The sequence below is a fragment of the Ailuropoda melanoleuca genome, chromosome 5 (genome assembly GCF_002007445.2).
Source record: "Ailuropoda melanoleuca isolate Jingjing chromosome 5, ASM200744v2, whole genome shotgun sequence".
Taxonomy (NCBI): domain Eukaryota; kingdom Metazoa; phylum Chordata; class Mammalia; order Carnivora; family Ursidae; genus Ailuropoda; species Ailuropoda melanoleuca.
In genome coordinates this window covers 61326508-61336727 of record NC_048222.1, presented here as the reverse complement: position 1 = coordinate 61336727, position 10220 = coordinate 61326508, and the positions used below count along the sequence as shown (strand labels likewise).

The 10220-nt window shown below is 37.8% G+C and overlaps 1 protein-coding gene across 1 annotated transcript in view; it reads left to right on the top strand.

Moving 5' to 3' along the window:
* The window catches only part of WDR76 (WD repeat domain 76), a 51774-nt gene that overhangs the window by 39582 nt on the left and 1972 nt on the right, over window positions 1–10220 (top strand). The window contains exons 11-13 of the mRNA XM_002913173.4: window positions 2433–2650; window positions 4124–4276; window positions 5920–5973. Of these exons, the coding sequence (XP_002913219.1) occupies window positions 2433–2650; window positions 4124–4276; window positions 5920–5973 (425 nt within the window). The remainder of the gene's footprint in view (window positions 1–2432; window positions 2651–4123; window positions 4277–5919; window positions 5974–10220) is intronic.

The following is a 10220-nucleotide window of genomic DNA, read 5'->3' as shown; positions in this document are numbered from 1 at the left end:
AAAAAAAAAAAAAAAAGATTTATTCAGGAGAGAGTGCATGAGTGAGCAGGGGGAGGGGCAAAGGCAAAGGGAGAGAATCCTGAAATAGACTCTGTGCTGAGTGTGGAGTCTAACTCAGGACTTGATCCCAGGAACCTGAGATCATGACCTGAGCCAAAATCAAGAGTAAGCCTCTCAACCAAATGTGCCACCCAGGCAGTACATACCTTTCTGGACATTTCATCTAAATGAAATCACACAATTTGTAGCCTTTTGTGACTACTTATACACAACGATGTTTTCAAAGTTCATCCATGTTGTAGAATGTGTCATTACTTCATTCCTTTTTATGGCTGTATAATATTTCACTGAATGGATATACCACATGTTACTCATCTGTTCGTTAGTTGATGAACATTTGGGTTGTTCCCATTTTTTACTATTGAAAATAATGTCGTTATGGGCATTGATGTACAAGTTTGGTGTTTTTTGTTTCTGTTTTTTTTTTTTTTATGTTCAAGTTTCGTGTGAACATATGCTTTCATTTCTCTTGGGTATTTACCTTGGAGTGGAGTTGCTTGATCATATGGTAACTCTGTGTTTAATATTTTGAGGAACTACCAAACTTCACCATTTACATACTCATCAATAATATATGAGTATTCCAGTTTTTCCACATCCTTGCCAACACGTACTGTTGGTGACTGTAGCCATCCTAGTGAGTATGAAGTCTTATGTCATTATGGTTTTAACCCTCATTTCCCTAATGATTAATGATGCTGAGTGTCTTTTCATCTGTTTATTGGCCATTTGTATTTCTTTAGGGAACTGTTGATTTCTCTCAATGTTGGATTCTTTGCCCAAGTGTTGATTGGGTTATCTTTCTTTTTAGTATTGAGTTGTAAGATTTCTCCACTTACATATTTAAAGTCAAGTTTATTGAGGTGTAAGTTATATACAATAAAATGTATCCTTTTAAGTGTATGGTTCTCTGAGTTTTGGCAAATTGTCTACACCTATGTAACTGCCACCACAGCCAAGACAGAGAAAAATTTCCATCACCTGAAAAAATCACCTTGTGACCCTTTGTAGTCTGTCCCCTCCCCCTTCCCACACTCCTGACAAGCACTCATATGATTACTGCCCCTGTAATTTTGTCTGCTCCAAAATGTTGCATGAATGGGGGCATATGGTGTGAAGCTTTTTATGTCTGGCTTCTTTCACCTAGCATAATACTTCTAAGATTCATCCATGATGTTGCATGTGTAAGTAATGTGCCCCTGATGCTACTGATTGAACAGTTACCTTGTGTTAGGCATTAATCTGAGAGTGCTTTATATATATTGTTAAGCCTTATAACACCCTGTGAAATAAGTAATGTTATCCCCATTTAACAGTTGAGAAAACTGAGGTAAAAAGGTTTATTGGCTTGCTCAGGGACATAAATGGCAGTGCTAGAATTTTCACTTGGGTCTGTCTGACTCTACTGCAATTAAGCCCCTGCACTTAGTCATTTTAATATACTGACTGAATACTTCAGGTTTCATTTGGGTTTTTTTTGGATGTACAGAGGTTATGATTCCTTTGGTATATTAATTTGTGAATCTCAGTTTATAATAGTATATATAACTTTTTATTAAAACTAAAAATCAGCAATTAGTGCTTCAGTGTTAAGAATTGCGGTTAGGTGTGCTTCCAGAAAGTGCACACATACTACAAGCATATAGAGGTAGGTTTTTTTCCTTTGCACTAATGGATTCATACTATTACGTACTTTTTTTGCAACTTGCTTTTTTCAGTTGGTAGTATGGATAGATTATAGTACAAATCTATCTCATTCTTTTTAGCAATGCATGGTATTTCAAAGTAGAGATGTACCATCATTTATTTAAACAGGTCTCTTTTGGTGGACATTTAGGTTGCTTCTTATTGCTATTATAGGCAGTCATGCAATAGGCATCTTTATATCTTAGATAAATTATTGGGTCAGAGGGTATAAGCATTAAATAGCTTGATAGGTGTACTCTGATTAGTTGTCAGAAATTTGTTATTTATTTATTTACACTTCTACCAAGAATGAGTGAGTGATGAGCATTTAGCCATGTATTTTTGAACTTGGTTGGCAAAATTACTTGGTATATTAACGTATCAGTTGGGTAGAATTCACATTTAGTTCATTTCCTAGTAAGTGTCACAGAATAGGTTTGCAGCTGAGGTTTATTGGATTCAAGGGATTTGGCATGTAACCCGGACATGGAGTGGATGGGCCATTTGATTGTAGATGAGTCTCACAGCTCTCAGTGCCTTAGTTTCCATCTCTATAAAACGGGATGTTCATTTTGCCCTGTGCTTTCTTTGAGATGATGGGAGGATAAATGAAATTATTAGGTAAAGTGTTCTATAAATTTTTTTTATCAAAGAATTTATACCTTGGTTGTTATTTGTATCCTTAGGTATATAGAGATGAAAGAAATAGCTTTTCCTCTTTTGACTTCTTGGGAGAAGATGCCTCCACTTTAATAATAGGACACTGGAATGGAAATATATCACTGGTAGATAGACGGACACCTGGAACTTCTTATGAGAAACTTATCAATTCTTCTTTGAGCAAAATAAGAACTGTTCATGTCCACCCAGTGCATAGACAGTATTTTATCACTGCAGGATTGAGGTATGTTCTTCATAAAGTTTTGTGATTTATGCCTTTTAAAGTTAAGAATGCTGTTCTATTTATTTATTTTTTATTTTTTATTTTATTTTATTTTTATTTTTATTTTTTTTAAAGATTTTTTATTTATTTATTCGACGGAGAGAGAGACAGCCAGCGAGAGAAGGAACACAAGCAGGGGGAGCGGGAGAGGAAGAAGCAGGCTCATAGCAGAAGAGCCTGATGTGGGGCTCGATCCTAGATCGCTGGGATCACGCCCTGAGCTGAAGGCAGACGCTTAACCGCTGTGCCACCCAGGCGCCCCTATTTATTTATTTTTTAAAGATTTATTTATTTGAGAGAGTGTGTGAGTGCAAGTGGGGGGAGGGGCAGAGGAGGGAGAGAGAGAGGGAAAAAGAGAGAGAGAATCCTCAAGAAGACCCCTGCTGAGTGCAGAGCTCGATGTGGGGCTTGATCCCTGGACCCTGAGATTATGACCTGAGTTGAAACCAAGAGCCGGATGTTTAACCGACTGAAGAACCCAGGCATCCCGAGGGACTACTGCTGTAGTTTGGATGTCAAAGATATCTGACTTTTGTTATGCCATATGGCTAAATAATTATTCTTTCTACACCTTTTGAGGTTTTATTGACTATGATTTTTTTTTAAAAGAGAGATTCTTGGGGCGCCTGGGTGGCACAGCGATTAAGCGTCTGCCTTCGGCTCAGGGCGTGATCCTGGCGTTATGGGATCGAGCCCCACATCAGGCTCTTCCACTACGAGCCTGCTTCTTCCTCTCCCACTCCCCCTGCTTGTGTTCCCGCTCTCGCTGGCTGTCTCTATCTCTGTCGAAAAAATAAATAAAATCTTAAAAAAAAAATAAAAGAGAGATTCTTTTGGAAAAAAAAAAAGAGTGAAAGTAGTAAAAACACATTTTTGTTTTCCTTGACATCATGTGCATTTACTTCTTTTTTTTTTTTTTTTAAGATTTTATTCATTTATTTGAAAGAAAGAGAACATAAGCAGAAGGGGGGGCAGAAGGAGAGGGAGAAGCACACTCCCCACTGAGCAGGGAGCCCAATGTGTGTCTTGATCCCAGGAACCCCGAGATCACGACCTGAGCCAAAGGCAGACGCTTAACCAACTGAACCATCCAGGCGCCCCCATATGCATTTACTTCTAGTCTTTTGAAAAGAAAACTTGATAAATTAAAAAAAAAGTTATATGTGACCTATAACTTGGTCCGTGTTTTTATTTTTTTTCTCAGATTGGAAAACCAACTAGAATCTTGTCTCTATATATCCACTGGCTTCATATATATTCTGTAGTTATGGAATTTTTCTAATATTTCATTTTTTACCTATACAGTGCTTGTAAAATTATTACAGATCAGAGTGTTCTTCAATGGAATGAGTATTTGAGTGTCTGTGTTCAGTGCTGTTTGAGAGCTCACTACATGTACTGTGGCAACACTGAGAATTATTCCTCCCCTCACAGGGATGTTCATGTTTATGATACAAGACACCTGAATCCCAGGAGAAGCCAGCCTTTGATTTCTTTGACTGAACACACAAAGAGCATCGCTTCTGCCTATTTTTCACCTCTTACTGGTAACAGAGTAGTGACCACATGTGCTGATTGTAAGCTGAGGTAAATTGGGGAGATAGAAATGTGTTGTTGAGGGATCAGAAGAGTCTGTAGCTACTTTGTAAACCAGTAGCTTTGCTTCACTGCTGCTCCCTATTAAGTTGCTCGTATTATTGTTTTGTAGCCATTTCTGTGTTCCTGGCTAAATCAATAACCTGTATTTAATGGTTTTTCAGCAGTTTTGGGGTCTGGAAATTTCTTTGAGTTTGGCAGGGAAGGTCTGTAGCTCCCCCAGGGAGTAGATGTCAGGCTTCCCTTTCAGCACTGAATGATCCCAGAAGTCCCAATAAAACCAGGCTTGTGATATGTTGGAAGAAAGATAATTTTAGCACAGGGACAAACTCTTAGATTGGGGCTAATGTGATCTACCCTACACATGAAGTACTGAGTGGAAATTGCAGAGCCCCAGGCCATGGGCAGGCAGAGAAGATAGCAATAATTGGGCTTCTGTACAAACCACTGGATACAGTTTTATGGTTTTGGCTTTGGTACCTTTCTATAGCTACTTCCTAAAAATGGCCTTAAAAATGTAATATAAACCAATCAAACCAAAAATAGAAAATAATGACAATAAAAAAATGTGGAGAATGGTAATAAACCACAAAGGAAATGATTTTGTTCTCTTTTGCAATCCCTGATTTTGCTTAGCTCTGTCAGCATTTGTCATTTTATAAGAGTTTTACCTTAAGTGATTCTGGAATTCATTCATTATTCATTCAACAAGTATCTGTTGAATGTATACTGTGGGCCAAGCTCTACAAAGACACCTAATTTCTGTTTAGACTCTCCTGTTGGGAAGAGCATGGTCTTCACTTTGTGACAGGTGCCCAGTTTCTAGTAAAGTCTGTGAGCATTACCAGGTGGGTGCATTAAGAGATTTAGTCACCAGGCAGTGGCAGCGCAGTGTCCACTTTCTACCCATACAGTTTTCTTTGTCTCAGGAGCTACCTATTTTAACCATTCCTGTTCATTTGCACTGCAGAGTTTACATTAGCTGTTAGTGATAAGCTTTCTAGTAATCTAATTAGGCAATAAGCTGTAGGTGCCAAGAAACTACACTGGAATAGCTAGGTACAAGAAGAAGGGGGAGGTGATGGGATGTGGTTAGTTTCTTTCTGCCAGGGTAGCTGGTGGAGGCTTCTGGACTCTTCAAGCTACCCCACAAGAACTCCTCCCCGTTTTTGCTGGTCAGTCATAGTCTTGCCAGCATCTACAAATGACACCGTTCAGTCTCTCAACTAATGAGTCTCATGGGGAAATTGCTCTTGATACGTGCAAAAACTTTTAGGTTATTTGTACATTTTCAGACCACATCCCTTTATATATGATCTATAATTACTGTGAATCTCAATATAGAATCCAGATTATCACTTTATAATGTGCATTTTAAATTTGGGGTAATAGTGTTTAAATAAATTATTTCTACATCAAACTATAAAGCAGTGAACTTTATAATATTTCTTGTAATTTTTGTTAAATATATTACCTGAAGTTTGTTAAAGCCTGATCCTATATATTTTAAAATAGCAATCATATTTCATGTCATGAACCAATGAAAAACTTGTTAAATACACTGATTTTCTTTCAGAAAATTTTTAAGAAACAGTAAAAAGGGTGTTACTTTGTCATTGATCTTTGTTTTGCAGAATCTTTGACAGCAGCTGTGTATCCTCTGAGATTCCTCTTCTCACTACCATCAGGTAGGTTTCCATATGCTGAATAATGTAGACCCTGGATTGCTGTTAGCTGTGTATTAGAGTGCATACATTAGACATCTGTCAAAGAGATGTAATAGGTCTGAATTTTTGTATTACACTATTTAAGTGTCTCCGGTTGCTAGTTCCTATCCTGTCCAGAAGGGTTCTTGCTTCAAGATTCCCTGTATCTTTCAAGGGTTCAGTCTCTTTTAGTCGGTAGCTGTTCTTTGCAGCTGGGTGGTTATTTTTGGTTAAGGTGAATGATCTTATTCCAACTTGAATTATTCATGTTATCTTATTAAAGAAGATTGTAACCTCTTCCCTGGTGTGAGGCCATCTAAAGCTCTTTTGTTTGTACCTGTTGTTGTGGTCTTAAAGGGTTTCCCTGCCTTCCCACTTACTTTCTCTGGTTATCCTCTTTTTTGCATGTGCTACTTTTAATGTATGTATTTTACATCCAATTTTAGTCAGTGCCTTTTTCTAGACATCCCTCTTTATCAGTATTTATGAAGTTGGGACCAGAGTGGACAATATATGTTGATTGTTACATCATGCATTTTATAGTCTGTGGAGGCTACATCTAAGTGTGTTTGTTTCCTTTCTTACAAATGTTCCCATCTTCATTTCCTTTTTCAAACTTTATGCCCGTGAAGTATTGATTCTTCCTTCTCCCTCCCTTCCAGACCTTGGCAACCATCTTTCTACTTTACATTTCTGTGATTTTAACTACTTTAGATACTTCATGTGAGTGGCATCATGGTATTTGTCATTCTGTGACTAGCTTATTTCACTTGACATCGTGTTCTCAGTGTTCACTTATGTTCTAGCATGTGACCTCCTCCTTTTTTAAGGCTGCATAATATTCATTTTATGTATATACGACATTAAAAAACGTTTTTTTTTATGTTAGTCACCGTACAGTACATCATTAGCTTTTGACGTAGTGTTCTGTGATTCATTGTTTGTGTATAACACCCAGTGCTCCTCCTTAATACCCATCACCGGGCTAGCCCATCGTTCCACCCCCCCTTCCCTCTAAAACCCTCAGTGTTTCCCAGAGTCCATAGTCTCTCATGGTTCATTTCCTCCTCTGATCTGCCCCCCTTCATTTTTCCCTTCCTTCTCCTAATGTCCTCCATGCTATTCCTTATGTTCCACAAATAAGCGAAACCGTATGATAATTGTCTTTCTCTGCTTGACTTATTTCACTTAGCATAATCTCCTCCAGTTCCATCCATGTATGCAAATGTTGGGTAATCATCCTTTCTGATGGCTGAGTAATATTCCATTGTATATATGGACCACATCTTGTTTTATCCATTCATTTGTTGAAGGGCATCTCGGCTCCTTTTACCGTGTGGGTCTTGTGGACATTGCTGCTACGAACATTGGGGTACATATGCCCCTTCTTTTCACTACATCTGTATCTTTGGGGGTAGATATCCAGTAATGCAATTGCTGGGTCATAGGGTAGCTCTATTTTTAACTTTTTGAGGAACCTCCACACTGTTTTCCAAAGTGGCTGTACCAACTTGCATTCCCTCTTGCATGTAAGAGGGATCGCCTTTCTCCACGTCCTCTCCAACATTTGTTGTTTCTTGCCTTGTCAATTTTTGCCATTCTCATTGGTGTAAGGTGGTATCTCAATGTGGTTTTGATTTGAATTTTCCTGATGGCTAATGATTTTGAACATTTTTTCATGTGTCTGTTAGCCATTCGTGTGTCTTCTTTGGAAAAGTGTCTGTTCATATCTTCTGCCCATTTTTTGAGTTGATTATTTGTTTTTTGGGTGTTGAGTTTGAGGAGTTCTTTATAGATCTTGGATACCAGCCCTTTATCTTAGTTCATTAGCAGATATCTTCGGGGCTCCTGGGTGGCACAGCGGTTGAGCGTCTGCCTTCGGCTCAGGGCGTGATCCTGGCGTTATGGGATTGAGCCCCACATCAGGCTCCTCCGCTATGAGCCTGCTTCTTCCTCTCCCACTCCCCCTGCTGTGTTCCCTCTCTCGCTGGCTGTCTCTATCTCTGTCAAATAAATAAAATCTTAAAAAAAAAAATCTTCTCCCTTTCCCCGGGTTGCCTCTTTGTTTTGTTGACTGTTTCCTTTGCTGAATACCACATTTTCTTTATCCATTCATCTGTCGATGGACATTTGGGTTGTTTCTGCCTCTTGGCTATTGTAGAGAATGCTGCAGTGAACATGGGTGTGCAAGTATCTCTTCGAGATCCTGCTTTGAATTCTTTTGGATATATACCCAGGAAAAGGAATTTTGGGGAACCTCCATATTTTTTTTCTGTAGGGGCTGTACCATTTTACATTCCTACCAGCCGTGCACTAGGGTTCTAATTTCTTTTTATCTGCATCATTCTACTCTTTTATTAGTGATTATCTAAATGGTTGTGAGGTAATATTTCATTGTGGCTTTGATTTGCATTTCTTTTTTTTATAATATTTTTGTATTATGTTAGTCACCATACAGTTGATTTGCATTTCTGTAATCATTAGTGATGTTGAACATTTTTTTCATATGTTTTTTGGCCATTTATACATCTTTGTAGAACTGTCTATTCAAGTCTTGCCCACTTTTGAATTGGGTCATTTTTGTTTTGAGTTGTAGGAGTTCCTTACATATTATGCATATTAACCCCTTACCGAATATATGATTTGCAGATATTTTCTACTGTTTTGTGGGTTGTCTTTCACTCTGTTGATTTTTTCCTTTGGTGCACAGTTTTTGAGTTTGATTTAGTCCTGTTACTTCTTTTTCTTGTCCAATTGATTATCAAGTGACTGCTCAGAATGTCCCCCTTATCAAATGTTTGTTGATGTAATGGTCATGCCTCACATGCAGGACCTGGCTACCTTTGCAGTTGTGAACACCTGGAATTTAGATTAGTGTCCCTGGTCCTTTCAGATTTCCAATAGTATGCTGGATAGAAATGGCAGGAGTGGGCATCCTTGCCTTTTCCCCTATCTTTGAGGAAAAGCTTTCAGTCTTTAACCATTGAGTATGATGTTAGCTGTGGGCTTTTCATATATAGCCTTTATTATGTTGAGATAGTTTCCTTCTGTTCCTAGTTCATTGAATGTTTTTATCATGAAAGGGTATTTATTTTGTCAAATGATTTTTCTGCATTAGTTGAGATGATCATATTGTTTTTGTCCTTCATTCTGTTAATGTGGTATATTATATCAATTGAGTTTTGTATGTTGAATCATCCTTGCATTCCAGGTATAGATCCAACTTGGTCATGGTGTATAATCCTTTAAATGTGCTATTGAATTTATTTTGTTAGTATTTTGTTGAGAATTTTTGCATCAGTTTTCAGTAGGGATGATAGTCTGTCATTTTATTTTCTTGAGGGGTCGTTGTCTGGCTTTGGTATCAGAGTAGTGTTGGCCTCAGATAAGTTTGGAAGTGTTCCCTCCTCCTCAGTTGTTTGCAAGAGTTTGATGAGCACTGGTGTTACTTATTTAGGGAGAGAGAGAGGATCAGGGAAGGGGCACAGAGAGAGGGAGAGAGAGAATCTTAAACAGGCTCCACACCCAGAGTGGAACCTGATGTGAGGCTCAGTCTCACAGCCCTGAGATCATGACCTGAGCCAAAATCAAGAGTTGAATGCTTAACTGAGCCACCCAGGTGCCTCTGGGTTAATTCTTTAAATGTTGGGTAGAATTCTCTAGTGAAGTCATTTGATCCTGGGCTTTTTCTTTGTTGGGAAGTTTTTGATTGCTGTTTTAATCCCCTTATAGGACTATTTAGATTTTCTATTTCCTCATGATTTAGTCTTGGTAAGTTGTATGTTTTTGAGAATTTTATCCATTTCTTCCGGGTTAACCACTCTGTTAGCATATAATTGTTTATACTGTTCTCTTATAATCCTTTTTTATTTTTTGTGACATAAGTTGTAATATCCTCTCTTTCATTTCTCATTTCAGTTTCTTGCATTTTCTTTTTTTTTTTTTTTTTCAGCCTGGGTGAGAGCGTATCAATTGTGTTGATCTTCTCAAAAAACCAACTCTTCTTTTTTTTCTATTGTTTTTCTGTTCTCCTTTTCATTTAGCTCTGCTCTGATCTTTATTATTTTCTTCCTTCTAACTTTTGGTTTAGTTTGTTCTTTTTCTAGTTCCTTGAGGTGTAGTGTGTTGATTTTGAGATCTTTTTTTTTAATTTTTTAATTTTTTTTAAAATTTTATTATATTATGTTAATCACCATACAGTACATCCCCAGATTCCGATGTAAAGTTTG